Consider the following 17724-nt stretch of genomic DNA (forward strand, 5'->3'; position numbering starts at 1 on the left):
CCTCTCTTGTGACATGGTCCCTGGGAAAGCAGTGTCCTTTCACCATATCACCTTGTAAAAAGGAATATTACAAGAGCATTCAGAATTCTTGTGCTAGGTCTGTTAACTTGGAGTCTCAATAAGGAAATGACTAGAATTCAGTAGCCTCCATTAATAAAGTTCCCCAGTAATTCATATTTGTAGCTGAATTTAGGACCATCCAGTTGCGTTAATTAATTCAGCCCCTTTTCAGTGATTCTGCTGCTTAGAATATTTCTACCTTGGAGATAATGACTGTTTGGAAAGTAGAAGACCACCCTTTCCCCGGAAGACATTAAAATGTGATCAGAGGACAAAGTATACTCTTACAGAACAACATTGACCATCTAGAATTGTTGGAAAGTTGAATTTCTCCCATACTTGATCAGTCTGAAATTATGAATAAGTGGGAGCTCAATAACCTCAATTCATAAATACTTATCAAATGAGTAATCTTTCTACCTGTCAACTACATCTAATGTATATTAGAGTTTTTTAGATAAGTAAAACCAATAGAATACATCAAAGATGAATTCTTTGATTGGATCATGTAACTGGGGACTGAGTAGTTCACAGTCATTGTCTGCAATCTGGAGAGCCAGGGAAACTGGTATCTGGTCAGTGCAAGAACCTGGAAGCCTCAGAATGAGGGGTCAGTGATGCAGCTTAGTCAGTGACTGAAGACATGAAAATGTCCTATGAAGTGGTTGGTACAAGTTTGTGTTTAAAGGCTGAAGAACCTGAGTCTGATGTCCACAGCAGAAAACATACCTATTCAGAAAGGTTAAGTGCCAGTGACCACTAGCTTACCCCTTCTGCTTTTTTACTGCATCTAGGCCCACACCCTGTGGGATGGTGCCACCCACATTCAGGAAGGGTCTTCCCAACTCATACCAGTCTTCTCTGTAAATACCCTCACAGACACACCCAAAGTGTGCTTCACTGGTTTTCTAGGCATTCTTTAATCCAGTCAAGTTACCAAAATCAACTATCACATAAGGCAAGATATGTTTGATAGCTTAATTTTTGTTTTGTTTTTTTGTCTTTTTGAGACAAGGCCTTGCTATGTAGTTCAGGCTGATCTTGGGCTCACTTTGTAGCCCAGGCTGGTCTCATGCTTTGAAAGAGCCTCCTGCCTCAGCTTCCCACATGCTGGGATTACAGGAGTGAGCCATCACACCTGGTTTGATAGCTTAATTTTCAAATAGTAAAGTAACTTAAATTAGCTGATAATAAAACTAAAGAGTCTTAGAACCTGCATCTGTTAAAAATAAGATTCAGTTTGTAGTGAGATGTGATACTAAAAATTTTGTATGTTGATAGTTGTTTGATCCAGTGTTTCTTTTTTTTTTTTGAGATGGGGTCTTGCTATGCAGTTTAGGCTGGCCTTGAGCTCAGTTTGTAGCCCAGGCTGGTTTCGAATTCGCAACGAGCCTCCCGAATGCTGGAATTATAGGTGTGAGCCACCACTTCCGGCTCCAGATCCAGTGTTTCTTTAGGGACAAGTGCTGGAGAGTTTTGTTCCACTGTCTTGCTGATTTCCAGCTCCCAGGAAAATGCTGTTGAAGATAGACAAACTGGACATGGTGGCACATACCTATAATCCCAGCTGTTTGGGAGCCTGGTGCAGAAGGATTCCAAGTTCAAGGCGAGAATGGGCTACTTAGATCTTGTCTAAAAGTAAAAGGACTGGATTTGCAGGTCAGCTGCAATAGAGTACTCGACTAGTACATATGAGGCTCTGGATATTTAATCTCTAGTACTGTGCTTAATCAATGAATAAGGCAGAGGAGCCCAAAACAGCAGTTTCTCAGATTTTTCAGGAAGGCTGCAACCAAGAACTAAAAGCTACCAGGGGGCCAGAGACGCCTATCCTCACCTTTCTCTGTCTTTATTCTTTATACCTTGGCTGTGGTCCCTAACAACTACCTTAGGCTATGAGTTATTTGCCTGAGTCTCTTAGTTCCCTTTCATTCTAAGTGGAAGTGCTTTTTTTCTAGAAGGAAGAATATGCTTTTCTGTTAGATCTCTATGGCAGTACATTTTTTAATTTTTAATGTTTTAATCCAAAGGTAGAACATATACAGAGATATACTATGGGGCTGCAAGTATAGTTCAGTGATAAAACCTAGCATTCCTAAAGCCTTGAGCTTGTTCCTTGACACCACAATGAAAGATTGAGATAAAATGAATACTGCATTTTTTCCCTGTCACTCACTAGTTGCACTGTTTGAGGTAGTGAGTCCCTACTAACAGCTTTATGTCAAAACCTAAATATATATAACTGTATACTGAAGACTCAGTATAGTCTTCAACATGTTTACTTACAAAACACATTCTCCCTGCTGCTTGTTACTGTTATTCCTCCTGCCTAATGTTGCTCTTTCTGTGGCTTCCAGACCATGAAGAGTAAAGGATAGGAAGTCTATGTTTTCTACCAAGCAGTGTCTCCTGTGAAGAGGTGAAATACGACTCTCTGAAAACTACAGAGTGGTTTTGAGGGTGTGTGAGGATTAACAAGCATTTCTCCAGGCAACCCCTGGAGGTTTTTTATAAGACATTTTAAAGTATTTCAGGCTCCATGCTTAAGAGTCCAGCAAAGTCATCTCTTTCCTCTCTAGATGTTGAAGACACAGTACCACCTATTCCAGAGACCCTTACAGAATATTCTTGCACAGGGGCCTATTCATAAATTATGTGACTGCCTTACTTGGTATGTGTTTGTGTGCCCAGGTCTCAGATGACCAAGAAATACCTGATGACTCTGCCTTTGTAATTGCAGGTGTTGAGTGATGAAGTGAAGAGAAAGCAGTATGATACCTATGGTTCTGCTGGTTTTGATCCTGGGGCCAGCAGCTCTGGACAGAGCTACTGGAGGGGAGGCCCATCTGTTGACCCAGAGGAGCTATTCAGGAAGATATTTGGGGAGTTCTCATCTTCATCATTTGGAGACTTCCAGAGTGTATTTGATCAGCCTCAGGAAGTAAGTTGCTTATTTTGAAGGAGCATTGCAATTTTAGGATGTTAAGGGTGATGCAAACAGATTTTGATCAGTTTCTGTTTCTCAGAAAAACAAAACAGCTATTTGGTAGAAAATAATTACAGCATTTGAAAATTCCTATAGATAGTAATAACTATCCATTTTGAGTATATCCTTGAAAGTTGCTTAGCAAGGCAGCACTATGTTCCTCAGAGTTTGTAATTTGTGTGAAAGTGATTTGTGTAGGAGAGCTTGTTGCAGCAAGAAGTTACACTGAATCTCTTTCATATTTATCTGAATAAGACATTGTCAGGGTTGAAGAAGGAGAAGAAATGTTTTTTTTTTAAATTTTTATTTATTTTTTTTAGAAGAAATGTTTGATGATTATGACTGCATAACATCAAGTTTTATTATGTGTTGTTACTCAGCTTTCTGTACTGCAATAAAATATCTGAAATAAGCAACTTAAAAAGAGAAAAGATTTATTTTGGCTTATGATTTCATGTTTCAACCCCTAGTCATTTGGCCCCATGTTGTTTGAGAGCTTTTGCTGAGGAAGCATATCACTGAAAGATATTCATAGCACATAGAGCAAAATTGTTCACTTCATTGCAGCTGCAAAGGAAAAAAGAGGGAAACCATTACCCACAGTCTCCTTCAAGGAATGTCCTCAATGAGCTAAAACTTCCCACTAGCTCTGTCTCTTAAAGATTCTACCACCTTTAGTAGCATCATATTGGGGACCAAGCTTTTAAGAAATGGGCCTTTGAGGCCAGGTATATAGCTTAGCGGCCTTAGTGGCTGCCTAGCAACCACAAGTTCGTGAGTTCAATTCTTGGTACCCCTCAAAAAAAGGAAAAAAAGAAATGGGCCTTTGGGAATATCAAAATGTAGCAAGTACTACAGACAAGTATTATCTGTGAACACTTTCAACTTGTTGAGAAGTATATTTTCACTTAAATTAAGACACATTGTAGCTGGATGTGATGGCACACACCTGTAATCTCAGCACTTGGGAGGCTGAGGCAGGAGGATCATCTAAGTTCAAGGCCAGTCTTGCCTACAGAGTGAGTTCAAGGTCAGCCTCAACTGCACAGCAAGATCCTGTCTCAAAAAAAAAGAACATACACTGTCCATTAATTTTGAGAAGCAGGATAGGAACAGATACGAGTCCTGCCTACCGTCACCTAGCAGAGTGTAAGTATCAGTAAGTACAGTAGTTAAATAGTACCTGCAAGAGGTTCAGGACCGGACCAGACAGAAGACACAGCATCAGAGACCTTTGGAAGGAATGTAGTTTCATTATGTTAGTGGGCTGAAGGGAATGTCAGTTCCAAATCATTAGCCCTGCTTTGAGACTAGCAGTCGCTTATTAGGTTTTTCAGGAGATAACAAAAGACAGATAACAAGATATTCTATAATTGGTTATGTAAGCTGGGTCATATGTTTTCAGGCAGACTTACACTACGTAAGCTAATGTGGGTTACTATTTTATAATGGGGTGGGGGAGTCAGGATTGTGATAAGTAGGAAGAATCAATCATTGTCTTTAACTGAGCCAGTCTGTCCTTGAGAACTTGAAGCAAACTAATATATAACAAATGCAGCTGACCTCCATTTATCTTACAAGTTGCAGCTGGTATGAGCAATGCCAAGGCTTAGCTGAGTTTTGTTTTTTTTTTTTTTTTTTTTATTGGTACCGGTGATCAAACTCACGACCACCTGCTTGCAAGGCAGGTGCTCATGCCACTGAGCTAAATCCCCAGCCCCAAGTTTTGTGGTTTTTTTTAATTATGAAAACAGGCTGTGCTTCCCAGTCCCATCCTTGAATTAGAAATACAAGTTTTTAAATTTCCTATACATTCAAAATTGCCTTTATAGTTGTAGAGAATGACAAGCTATATCTTGGTTTCTTTAGTATATCATGGAGTTGACATTCAATCAAGCTGCCAAGGGTGTCAACAAGGAGTTCACCGTGAACATCATGGATACCTGTGAGCGCTGTGATGGCAAAGGGAATGAGCCCGGTACCAAGGTGCAGCATTGCCACTACTGCGGTGGCTCTGGCATGGTAAGGACATTGCAGAGCCTCATTCTTCCTGCTTTCTTCTCTGTTCCTTTCTTCTGTGCTCCTGTGGGTATTTTTTTTTTTTTCTTTTGTCTTTTTCCTTTTTATTGGTATCGGGGATTGAACTCATGACTGCCTGCTTGCAAGGCAGGTGCTTATGCCACTGAGCTAAATCCCTAGCCCCTTCCTGTGGGTATTTATTCAGGCATCCTGGACTGTTTAATCTAGAACTGTCATAATTGCTTTTCTGTTGAGACAAAATACCCGATGCCCAAAATTAAGGAAGGAAAGGTTTATTTAGCTCACAGTTTGTAGAGCTTTCAGTCCATAATCAGTTGGCTCCAAGGCAGGGTGGCATGGTACAGGGGCAACACTTCAAGGTGGCAGAAGATGACAAAAGCAGCAGGAGCAAAATAAAAAAGAGAGGAGGGTAGCAAACTTCTTTTTCTCCCTTATATTGTATGCAAGTTACCTGCCCTTGGATGTGTGTAGCACTCATATCATTTCTGTGCCCTTCTCTGGCACAGGCTCAGAGTGAGGACCCTGGCTTCCTGCTAAGTCATTTAGTTAAAACTTCTAAACTTTTCAAGTTGACTCAACAAATTACATCCTAGAGTGGTGACAAGGGCATGTTCTCTAAACACTAGGATGTAAAACTGCTAGTTACTTAGATAAGCTTCTGGACTTCTCAAGTTAACAAAGTGTATCGACCATAACTGGAGGTCTTCACTTTTCCAGTACTGCTCTGTCTTGATCAGAAAATGTACTTTGGGGGCCAGGGATATGGCTCAGTGGCACAGAACCTGCCTGGCAAGCATAAGGTTCTGAGTTTGATTCCCTGTACCAAAAAGAAAGAAAGAAAGAAAATGCACTTTGGAATATTTAGATAATTTGAAAATCAGAGGAAAGACTTTTTTTTTTTTTTTTTTTGCTTGAAGTCTATAATGATTTTTTTTCTCCTTTTTGGTAACTTTATATAATGCATACTTATACAATAGTATAAAGTCCCAACTCCCTCATCCCACCTACCCAGATTCACCCATATTCAATATTTTGTCCTATTTGCTTTGTCATTTTTGTTTTCTTCTCTATGTGTGTGAATCTCTTGATTTCTAAATACTTCATTGTAGTATTTCAGTGTGTATTTTTTTAAGAACGTGAACATTCTTTTATGTAACCTCAGTATAGTTCTCAAAATAAGGAAATTTTCACTCAATACCATCATATATGTTATCAAATTTTCTCAGTTGTCGTTTCTTTTTTGTTTGTTTTTTTTTACGGCGTAGGGTTTTGTTATGTATTCTAGGCTGACTGTGAACTCACCATATAGACCAGGCTCACCTTGAACTCTCAGCAATCTTAGAGTTAGGATTATAGTTGTACACCACTGCTTCTGCTGAATTGTCCTTTTTTTTTTTTTTTTTTTTGTCTTTGGTCTAGAACCCAATCTAGAATCATGTTTAGAATCTAGCTGTCATATCTTTATTCCTTTTTTTTTTTTTTTGGTGCATGTGTCTTTGTATAAGTTTGTGTGTTTTCAAATTGAATCCAGAGTCTTTTTATTTTAATTTTTACCAGATCTCTTCCTCAACCTTCAGGCACTTTTTTTTTTTTTTTTTTTTTGGTACCAGGGATCAAACTCATGACACAGTGCTTGCCAGACAGGCACTTATGCCACTGAGCTAAATCCCTGGCCCCTACGAATCCAGAGCCTTTATACTGATATACATTCTCAGTCCTTTATTATTATTTTACTATTATTATTATTATTTTGGTACCAGGAATTGAACTCAGGACTTTGTGCTTGCCAGGCAGGCACTGTGCTGCTGAGCTATATCTCTGGTTTATTTTTTATTTTGAGATAGGGTCTCACTAAATTGCCCATAGTGGACTGGAACTTGCAATCCACCTGCCTTAGCCTCCCAGAGTGCTAGAATTTTAGAATTTTGTGTGCTATCATGCCCAGCTAGGCTATTTTAAATCTGGAACCATTTCTTAATTCTTGAAACTTGTGAGATTGTAGGCCGTGGGGCTGGGGATTTAGCTCAGCGGCATAAGGGCATTCCTTGCAAGTGTGCAGTCATGAGTTTGATCCCTGGTACCGATAAAAATGAAAAAGACAAAAAAAAAAAGAGATTGTAGGCTGTTTATTAATAGAATGTCCCTTGATTTGAATGCTTAAGATTCATATTATTTCTGGGAGAAACATCACACAGAAAAAACGAATGTTAAGACAATATCACCGAGGAGATGTGTTCTTCTTAGTGGAATGTACAAGGGGCCCTAAGATGTCAGTTTGTCCCATTAGGGTTAGGGTTATGATTGTGGGGATTTTGGAGACGTTGTTTGATTGTTTTAGTTTTTTGAAACTGTCTCACCATATAGTTCAGGCTGATTTTGAACTGTAATCAGCCTCAAACTTTTGGCAGTCCTTCTTCCTCAGTTTCTCGAGTGCTGGGATTATAGGAATATGCCGCTGCACCCAACAGATTTTTGTTTTTGTTTTTGAGACAAAGTTTTGTGTAGTTCAGGCTGGCTTTGAACTCACTTTGTAACCTAAACTGGCCTCAAACTCAAAGCTGTCCTCCTGCCGAAGCCTCCTGAGTGCTGCGACCAGCATGATTATTTGTTAAACTACTTTCCAGGCTTTTTAGTATAAAGTTATATTTTTCCCTTGAAATTAATAAATTCTGAGGTATCTTGAGACTGTTCAAATGTCATGTTTCTCAGACTTTTACCCACCAATTTTTTTTATCAGTATCAGGGATCAAACTAACGACCACCTGCTTGCAAGGCAGGTGCTTATGCCACTGAGCTAAATCCCCAACCCCTACCCACTAATTTTTGCATCTATTGATCATTCTTACTGAAATCACTTAGTAGAACCATGATTGTTGTAAAATGATGATTTTCTGATCCCAGTATTCTGTCTGTTATTAGTTGGCATTCTGTATTTTTATTTGGATTTTTTTTTTTTTTTTTTTTTTTTTTTTTTGAGACATGGTCTCGTATTTCAGACTGGCCTTAAACTTATTATGTAACACAGATTGGCCCTGAACTCACAGAGATCCTCCTTTCTCAGCCTCTTGAGTGCTAGGATTACAGGCATGTGCCATAATGCCTAGCATTTGGCCTTCTATTCAAAGGAAGACTTCCTCTTTCCCATTTATTAATTCATATCAGTATGAATTTAGGGATTTTTTTTTTTATATATATACTGGGAATTGAACTCAGGATCTCATGCTTGCTAGCCAAGTGCTGTGCCACCGAACTATCTCCCTGGCCCAGGGATTCTTATTTTGTTCACTGTGTTATAACCTGCATAGTTAACTTTTTTTTTTTTTTTTTTTTTTTTTTTGTACTGAAAATTGTAACTCAGTACTTTGCACTTACCAGGTAGCACTTAATGCCACTGAGCTATATCTATGGCGCTTATGTAGCTATTTTGATGTTCAAATTATCCCTGAGGAAGTCCTTTTGGGTGCAAATTGGCCTGTGCAAGTATTTATAGCTGACTCTTGCATTTTTTTGTTGCTTTGCTTTGCTTTACTTTGCTTTTGTTTTTGGTACCGGCGATCGAACTCATGTCCTCACACTTGCCAGGCAGGCACTTGTGCCACTGAGCTATACCCTTGGCCCCTGTATCTTTTTATTGATTGATCAGTTGGTTTTTTGGGTTTTGATTGTTTTTTTGTTTTTTGAGATAGGGTCTGCATATGTAGTTCAGCCTGGCCTTGAACTCATTGTGTAGACCAGGATGGAACCCTTTTGTAGTCTGGGAGGCTGGGAAGAAGGATTACAAGTTTGAACTCAGCCTAAGCTATTTATTTATTTATTTAGGTACCAGGAATTGAACTCACAGCCTCATGCTTGCAAGGCAGAGCCTAAGCAATTTGATGTGTTAATGAGACCCTAATAAAATAAAAAGTTAAAAAGAACAGTTAGGTTGTAGCTCAGTGTGAAGATGCTGAATTCAGTCCTCAGTGCATCATACACACAAAAAAGAAAAAGAAAAAGAAAAAGGGGTTGTGCTGGAACAGAGCTCAGTGGTAGAAAATGTGTGAGGCCTGAGTCCAATCCCCAGCGTCAAAACAAACAAAAAGAGTTGGTTGCCATGAAGTCAGGGTGAAGGAGAAATGAATAACATTTTGTTTGTTTACCTCTGTTTTCTTTGATCTGCTACATCAGGCATGTGTCTGATAATGTTCTCGTTGTCCCCTTCACCCCTAAAGAAGTTAAGTAAAAGCATAACCAGTTTCTGTATATCAATGAGAATTGATGGAAGTGGTCCAAATCCTAAGGACCCACAGCTCTGGGAGGGGATAGAGGGCTCCTGAAGGGTGGTGTAGGTGAAGTTTGATGTGGGAAATAAGGGAGAAGTTGTTCCTGGAGGAGCATGAGTAGAAGGGTGCATGTGAACCCTGTTCACACTGTCAGCTTGAATGCAATCCCTGTGCATTTGGCTCCATGGTGAGTCTCCTCTTTCTCACATCTGTTTTCAGAGGAGCACTCCCCACTAAAGACTACCTCAAACCCTTTTGAACACTAGTGACATTTGGTACCTGAACTGCTCAGGGGGAACAGAGTTAGGACCGTTGGATGTTAGGAGCCTTCAGCCTTGGAATCAAAGGCTCAGTGACCAGCATGACAGAGGAGGGATTGTATCAACCTGTCCCTTTCTTGTTTACTTTCTAGTTTTCCCAGCTGTCTTTTTTGTAACTAGTGGAAAAAACATCTTTTTATGTGTTGCGCAGCTCTTGGAGATTTCAGATAGTGTATCCTGTTTCTTCTGTCAGCAGCATAGTGGTCTGGAAGTGAGAGGTCGATCAATCCATACATTTTAGTGATGTGAGCCCCTGCTCCTGTTGCTTTTATTTTTTTGTTTTGTTTAATTTTTTGAAACAGGGTCTCCCTGTGTAGTTCATGCTGGCCTTGAACTATGTAGCCCAGACCTTGAACTCACCAATCCTGCCTCAGCCTCCCAAGTACTGGGATTACAGGCGTGTGCTACCACACCTGGCCTCGTGTTGGCTTTTAGATACATACATGTAAGACAAGTGTTTAATGAAGCATTTTCCTCAGGTGCATTTACCTACATGCCTACATTTTTATTATCTTTTTCACCAGGAAACCATTAACACAGGCCCTTTTGTGATGCGTTCTACGTGTCGGAGGTGTGGTGGCCGAGGCTCTATCATCACAAATCCATGTGTGATCTGCAGAGGAGCAGGACAAGCCAAGCAGAAGAAACGAGTGATGATCCCTGTGCCTGCAGGTGGGCTCCTGGGTTTCCCTGTGCCTGCAAGAGCACATGCTACCATTTCTTGTGAAGTGTGGCTGTTGACAGAAACTGAGATTGTGTCCTTAGAACCTTGGGCTGGAGAAGGAACTAAAACATTCTTGAATCTTTATCTTTGTGCCAGTTATCATTGTGTGCTTCTGCTTGATGAAGTAGCAGCTTCTGTCCCCTGGTTTCATTTCCTTTGTCTACTCTCTTCAGGTACTGAGGCCAGATTAACAGGAGTGAGCAAGGAAGCCTGTGGCTGGTCAGTGGGTCTCACGTAGAAAGGGCTGTCAATGTAACTGCTGTCTTTGGAACTTTGGTTTTTCTAGGAGTCGAGGATGGCCAGACTGTGAGGATGCCTGTGGGAAAACGAGAAATTTTCATCACATTCAGGGTAGGTGCCTGCCTTCATAGCTTTTGTCAGCTTATTCCTTTCATGGAGTCGGAGCTGTTGAGGTGCTGGTTGACATGAGGTGGGAGCATTGTGGATACACTTCCCTTTTTTATTTTGAGACAAGGTCTCAACTTAGGTTACTCTGACAAGACTCAAACTTGCAAAGCTCCTGTGTCACCCTCCCTCAGTGGTTGGATAGGAGGTGTGTACCACCATGCCTGACTCAACCTTGGTGTCTTTGATTAAAAGAATGGCTAGATATGATGGTGCATACCTATAATCCCAGCAGTCAGGAGGCTGAGGCAGGGGAAGGATTGCCATGAATTTGAGGACAGTCCAAAGTATATATAGCAAGACTTGTCTCAAAAAAGGCAAAACCAATAAATAAATAAATAAACCATGAACATGGCTTAGCTAATTGCCACGTCATAGAGAACTGCAGGGCTATCAAGAAAAAGGAACATAATGGCATTTACCAGTTATCCCAGCACAAGGAAGGCTGAGACAGGAGCTCATGAGTTTGAGGCCAGCCTGAGTTATATAGTGAGACCCACTCATGAGAGAGAGAAAGACAGACAGACAGAATGAACCAACCTAGCAAGGCAAGGTGGCTGTACCTGTGATGCTAGTACTCTGGGGAAGTTAAGATACAGGGATTGATGTGAGTTCAAGGCCAGCCTGAACTATATAGGAAGACCCCTATCTCAAAATCAGAACAGTAGACAACTCAAGAAGAACTTGAATATGTGTGAATAAGAGATGCCTCAGTTATTAATGATACACCAAAGAAAGCAAACCCTAAAAGAGTGCAAAACACAGGAGGCCATCTAAATATTTTCATGCATGTGAGATGGATTTTATATTATTTAGGGACATGGAAATACACAGCAAAAGTCATGCTTGTGGGAAGCCAGGCATGATGATACATGCCTGAAACAGGAGAATCTCTGTGAGTTCAAGATCAGCCTGCACTATATAAGTGACACCCTATCAAAAACAAACAACAAAGAAGAAAGGAGAAATACCAATTCAGAGTAGTAGTTAACTGAGGAATAGTAAGGAGGTCACATGTATACTATTGTGAGGATGCATCATGTTTGATATTTAGTTTCAATTTTTTCTGTGATGTGAGATGTTTCATGATTTTAAATAAAAGCAAAAGCTGAACCTAGTGTCCAAGTGTCTATAATTCCAGCTATTACCAAGGCTGAGCCAGGACAGTTGCTTGAGCTTAGGAGTTTAGGACCAGCCTAGACAATATAGTGGTACCTTAGTTTATGAACTTAATTTTTTTCTGTGATTTTGGGTGTAAAAGTTACTCCACGATTCAAGTTGTACCCAAATTGTAAGCATATACTATACTGTTTAGTAAGACCATCTCAAAAAACATAAAACAGAAAACAAAGTGTGCAAGGCCTAAGTTCAGTTCTCTATGCTATGAAAAATAAAGCAAGTCAGGAACAGAAAAACAAAAACAAGTAATGTGAAAGGTAAATCTTCTAGACAGAGATGAATGTTGAAGGCAGGGGCTGGGGATGTACCTCAGCAGTACAGTACTTGCCTAGTATATGCGTGGCCCTGGGGTCAGTCCCCTGTATCACAGAAAAAAAAAGATGAAGACAGAAGACTGGATGCCAATGTGTAAGAAAAGTCTGGTAGAAACTTCAGCTTTTCTTCCTATTTAATAATAGAGAAAAAAAAGGAAACAACATTGGAGGCTGAGAATACATAAATACTAAAAAATAGTATTTGTAAAATGAAATAAATTTTAGTGTTGCAGCGGCTGGGGATTTAGCTCAGCGGCATAAGCACCTGCCTTGCAAGCAGGCGGTCGTGAGTTCGATCCCCAGTACCGATAAAAATGAAAAAGACAAAAAAATTTCAGTGTTGCCAGTCAGTTTTGTTTTATATTTCTTTTTGTTGTTGGTTTTGTTTTTTGAGACAGGTCTTGCTATGTAGTCTAGGCTGGCCTTGAACTCGTTATGTTACTCCAGGCTGGCCCCAAACTTTAGTGATCTTCCTGCTTCAGCCTCCTGAGTGCTAGGATCAAAGGTGCTAGGATCACCTGACCAGCTCTCCCTGTCAGTTTTGAAGGCAGTTTATATTGAACAATCATCTGAAAGATAAATCATTTTTACCTTTGAAGATATATTAGTCTGTTTCTCTATTCTTTTTAGAAAATTCTTAGAAAATGTTCAGATAGTCAGTTTTTATTATTTCCCTTCACTTTACTGTTTTTTTTTTTTTTTGTTTGTTTTGTTTTTTTTTTTGAGACGGGGTCTTGCTATGCAATTCAAAATGACCTTGAATCACCTAATAGCCTAGGCTGGCCTTGAGCTCTGGTGATTCACCTGCTTCAGCTTCCTGAATGCTGGGATTACAGGCATGGAACACCAGCATATCTGTATTTTGTTTGAGTCAGGGTCTCATTATGTAGTTTATGATGTAGTTTAGGTTGCTTTTGAACTCACTGTATAGCCTAGGCTGACCTCAAACTCATATTAATCTTTGTGTTTTATTTAGCCTCCTGACTATTCAGATACAGTTATGTGCCATCGCTCCAAACTCCTTTTTCAATTGAATAACGTAGCGGAAGCTGAAGAAATCTAGACCTTGTTCCATTGAGTATGTGGTTGTAGAGGCCCTGGCCCTCCTGAGCTGTGGAGTGCTGTCTTCCATTGCAAATGCAGGTCTTTCAATACTGTGCACTGAAGGTGGAAAAGTGTGTCAGACTCTAATCTTAAGTCTCATGAGCCGTGTAGCTCATGCCCAGCAGCCTCAGCAGGACTTCTTTGGTGGTCACACTCATCTTGTGTTTGACCTTAGGTGCAGAAAAGCCCTGTGTTCCGGAGGGACGGCGCAGACATCCACTCCGACCTCTTTATTTCTATAGCTCAGGCTCTTCTTGGAGGGACAGCCAGAGCTCAGGGCCTGTATGAAACAATCAATGTGACGGTAAGAGGACTATTTGCCACTCTGGTATGTTGCTATTTTCTCCGAAATGGACAGTGGCTGACATACCCTGAAACCTGTGAGCATCCAGCGTGTCAGGAATTCTGAGGGGAGAAGCAGCTTGGGGCCAGGCACTGGGAGCTTTAGGCTGTTCTTGGGTGGGAGTCACAGCTCAGGACTTGCTGTATGATTGCTGCAGAGTAGTTCTTTGCCATCACCTGCACAGGTCAGTAGGCCTGGAAACTGGGTGCATGTATGACACAAGCTACAACATTGTAGTAGGTGCTCTTTGCTCATCTGGCTATGACAGCAGATACCTTTGGCACTGTCTTTTCCCTTTGGCTACCTCTGATTTTAGTAGCAGCTGTAATGGGCATCTGCTTGGGTCCACACATACCTGTTGTCTTATATCCAGGCCCACCACTGTTTATATTTGGCTCAGGGCCTTCTACGGCTTTTGTGTACAAGGGACTTTGGGGTGGCCTCTACTCATGGAGGTGGACACTGGGGATAGATTGTCCTGCCTCTGTTCCTGGGTGTCTGTCTGTCTGTGTCTCATTTTTTTCCTGAAGACAGGATCTAATTTTGCAATTCAGGCTAGCTTGAATTCACTATGGTATAACTCAGGCTGGCCTTGACCTCATGGTGATCTTTCTGCCTCAGCGTCCCAAGTGCAGCTGGAATTACAGACATGTGCCATCGTGCCCAGCTTCTCTTATGTTTTTTCTCCCCTTGCTTCCTAGGCCGATGGTACCACAACTTTTAACCTCAAGACCTAGTCGTAGTCTGCTCTAGGGAGACTGCAGCTCAGCCAGTATCTACATGGTTGTTATCAGGCTCACCTAAACATAAGTCCCTTTTGAGGAGTTCTTTCAAGATTGTTGTTGTGGGACTGGGAATATAGCTCAGTAGTGGTTTTTTTGGGGGGTTTTGTTTTTGTCTTTTTCCTTTTTTATCGGTACCAGGGATCGAACTCATGACTACACACTTGCAAGGCAGGCGCTTATGCCGCTGAGCTAAATCCCCAGCCCCTATAGCTCAGTAGTGGAGCACTTGCCTAGCATGTCCAACTCTGGGCTCAATCCTCAGTGCTAGGGAGAAAAAAATTGTCTATGTGTAGTGAAAAGGTTTTTTTTAGGATCTTTGTCAGTCTTCTGTTGACGCACAGTTAGGGGCTGAGTGCTGACAAGCATGCTGTAGCAAAGAACTTCAGTATGTGGGAAAGTGAAGACCAAGGAACATCACCATTTTCCTTTCTCTATAGATTCCACCAGGGATTCAAACAGACCAGAAGATTCGCTTGACTGGGAAAGGCATCCCCCGGATTAACAGCTATGGCTATGGCGACCACTACATTCATGTCAAAATCAGAGTTCCAAAGTAAGTTCTACGTTGGCTCCGAACTCTACACACATTCCTCTGCCCACTAAGCCATTCACCTGCCAGACTCTGCACCCATCAGTTAAGGTGCCTGTGAGCTGTTTGCTTGGGCAAGACCCTTCTCCCATGAAGTTGGATGTGTCCCAACCCTGTCTACTTCACAGACACATCAGAGATGCTGAGCTCTTGCTTTTTGTTTTTATGAGACAGTCTTGTTATATAATTTCAGCTGGCCTTAAACTCACTATGGAACCTGAGCTGGCCTTGAACTCATGGCCGTTCTCCTACCTCAGCCCCCTGAGTGCTGGAATTGCAGGCACATACTGCCATGCCTGGCTTGCTTGTGCTGTGTTATGGGCAAAGTACTGTAGATACCCTGTTGGGATATATCTGACTTTTCTTTGGAGGCCAGTTTCTGACACTTTTTCTTTTTAAAATATTAATGGGATCATTTTCACTGCCTTCATAGACACTTGAGATACCCTCTCACCCCACCCTGTCACCTATAAACTGTATCCAGCATAACATAGTAATGGTTGTTTAAACAACTTGGGGTATCTTAGAAGGTCTCTTTCTCTTTCTTTCTTTCTTTTTTTTTTTTTTTTTTTTTTTTCCTAGCATTGGGGATTGAACCCAGGGCCTTCACACTGAGCCCTTTTTTGGCTTATTTGAGACAGAGTCTCATTATTGTAGTTCGGACTGGCCTTGAACACAATATGTAGCTGGCCTCGAACTCTAGGTGATCCTCCTGCCTCAGCCTCCTGAGTGCTAGGATGTGAGACTTGCACCACCTTTCCTTCCCTGCCCTTTCCTTCTTTCCTGCCTTCCTTTCTTTCTTCCTTCCTTCCTTTCTGTACCAGGAATTGAATTCAGGACCTTGTACTTGCCAGACAGGCTCTCTGTGCTACTGAGCTAAATCTGTACCCTCCCCACCCTTCTCATTTGTATTTTGAGACATAAAAGTCTATGTTACTATTTTGCCTGTCCAGGTTAGACTCTGAATTGCAATCATCCTACCTCAGTCTCCAGAGTACTGGCTTTATAAATGTGCACCACTGTGCCACTGGCCCAAAGCTCTTCTTTACAGGAGCTTGAGGGAATGACCTCAAGTTATTAATGTAGTAAACATCCCTCCCTGGTTAGGGTCTCACTTTCCCACACACTGAAGTTCTTTGATACAGCATGCTTCTCAGAGGAAGCACTCAGCCCCTAATTGTGCATGGTCCACAGGAGATTAACAAGCCGGCAGCAGAGCCTGATCCTGAGCTACGCTGAGGATGAGACTGATGTGGAGGGAACGGTGAATGGTGTCACCCAAACAAGTGCAGGTAAGGGATTGGGGGTGTCATGGCTACACAGTGGAGCTTATAATACTCTTGAAAGATGGACAGTTTGGAGCAGTGTGTTCCTACTTGGGGGTCTTAATAAAGGCCTAAAAGTACTGTTGAAAGAATGGAACTGAGGGGCAGAACAGCTGGTGTGGTGCAGGGGACCCCAGTGACAGCTTCTTTCCCTTTCTCTGCATGAATCTGTGTGCTGAGGAAAGTTCTGGGAGCTCTGTGTGTCTCAGAACTGGTGTTCTGAGTTCTAGCCTTGGTTCTGCCACTTGCCTCGTGACCTTGGGCACTTCCCTGCTATGAGTTCCTTGTAACAATTTAAGGAGGATGTTAACTGGAGAGATTTGTGCATTCCTGGCCCTGAACAGTTTAAAGACCTTATCAGATGACTTAGTCTCCCTTTTAGAACAGATTAACTTTTTTTTTTGTTTGTTTTGACTTTTTGTGCTGACTATGCAGTTCAGGCTGGCTTTGAACTTACTTTGTAGCCCACACTGGCCTCAAACAGTGATTTTTCTGCCTCATCCTTCAGAGTGCTGAGATTACAGGAGTGTATCACCACACCTGGCTTAATTTTGGTCTGTCCTACAGTGAACAAATGACTGACTTACCAGAGGTCACACATCATCCTCTGTTGGAGGAGCATAGATCAAAACTGGTGATTTGATATTAGCATACCTGCTTGGCTGGAACTTTGACCTGCGCGGTGCCGTCCCTCATCTTGTGGGAAATGAGGGGCTCTTAATTGGGATCTTGCTAAGTCAAGACAGGCTGTACCCAGGAGGTCATTGATTCAAGTTGCATGTTTTCTCTCGTTGAGTCATTCTGTTTTCGTCAGGATCATAGAGCAAGTTCTCAAAACTGGAGTCCTGTGTATTATCCACACAGTTCCAGGATGTAATGGTGAGCACTCTAGACTCTGAACCCAACAAATCTTTTCTGTATCCCAACCAATCACTGAATGGCACATATTTTAATAGTTGGTAGAATATACTTTCCTCTTTTTGGTTTTTTCTCCTGTCTCTTCTTCCTCCTCCTGTCTTTTTTTTTTTTTTTTTGTACTGGGGATTGAACTCTCGCCTGCATGCTTGCCAGGCAGGCGCTTGTGTACTGAGCTAAATCCCCAGCCCTTGTGATGTTTTTTTTTTTTTTTTTTTGAGACAGGGTCTTGCTATGTAGTTCAGGTTGGCCTTGAACTTGCAGTTATCCTCCTTCCTCAGCCTCCTGAGTGCTGGGATAATAGGGTGTGACATCACACCTGGCATTCTTTTCTTCTTCGTAATGGTCTTTGCTAATTTGCACAAGCTGGTTT

At 41.5% G+C, this 17724-nt stretch overlaps 1 protein-coding gene across 2 annotated transcripts in view; it reads left to right on the forward strand.

Moving 5' to 3' along the window:
• The window catches only part of Dnaja3 (DnaJ heat shock protein family (Hsp40) member A3), a 37778-nt gene that overhangs the window by 12000 nt on the left and 8054 nt on the right, over positions 1–17724 (forward strand). For both annotated transcript variants that reach the window (XM_003477719.5, XM_005007468.4), the window contains exons 4-10: positions 2801–3001; positions 4916–5068; positions 10193–10340; positions 10679–10743; positions 13570–13698; positions 14960–15075; positions 16306–16403. In XM_003477719.5, the coding sequence (XP_003477767.1) occupies positions 2801–3001; positions 4916–5068; positions 10193–10340; positions 10679–10743; positions 13570–13698; positions 14960–15075; positions 16306–16403 (910 nt within the window). The remainder of the gene's footprint in view (positions 1–2800; positions 3002–4915; positions 5069–10192; positions 10341–10678; positions 10744–13569; positions 13699–14959; positions 15076–16305; positions 16404–17724) is intronic.

Source organism: Cavia porcellus, unplaced genomic scaffold (assembly GCF_034190915.1).
Source record: "Cavia porcellus strain 051 isolate PalLab524CR breed Dunkin Hartley unplaced genomic scaffold, mCavPor4.1 scaffold_16, whole genome shotgun sequence".
Taxonomy (NCBI): domain Eukaryota; kingdom Metazoa; phylum Chordata; class Mammalia; order Rodentia; family Caviidae; genus Cavia; species Cavia porcellus.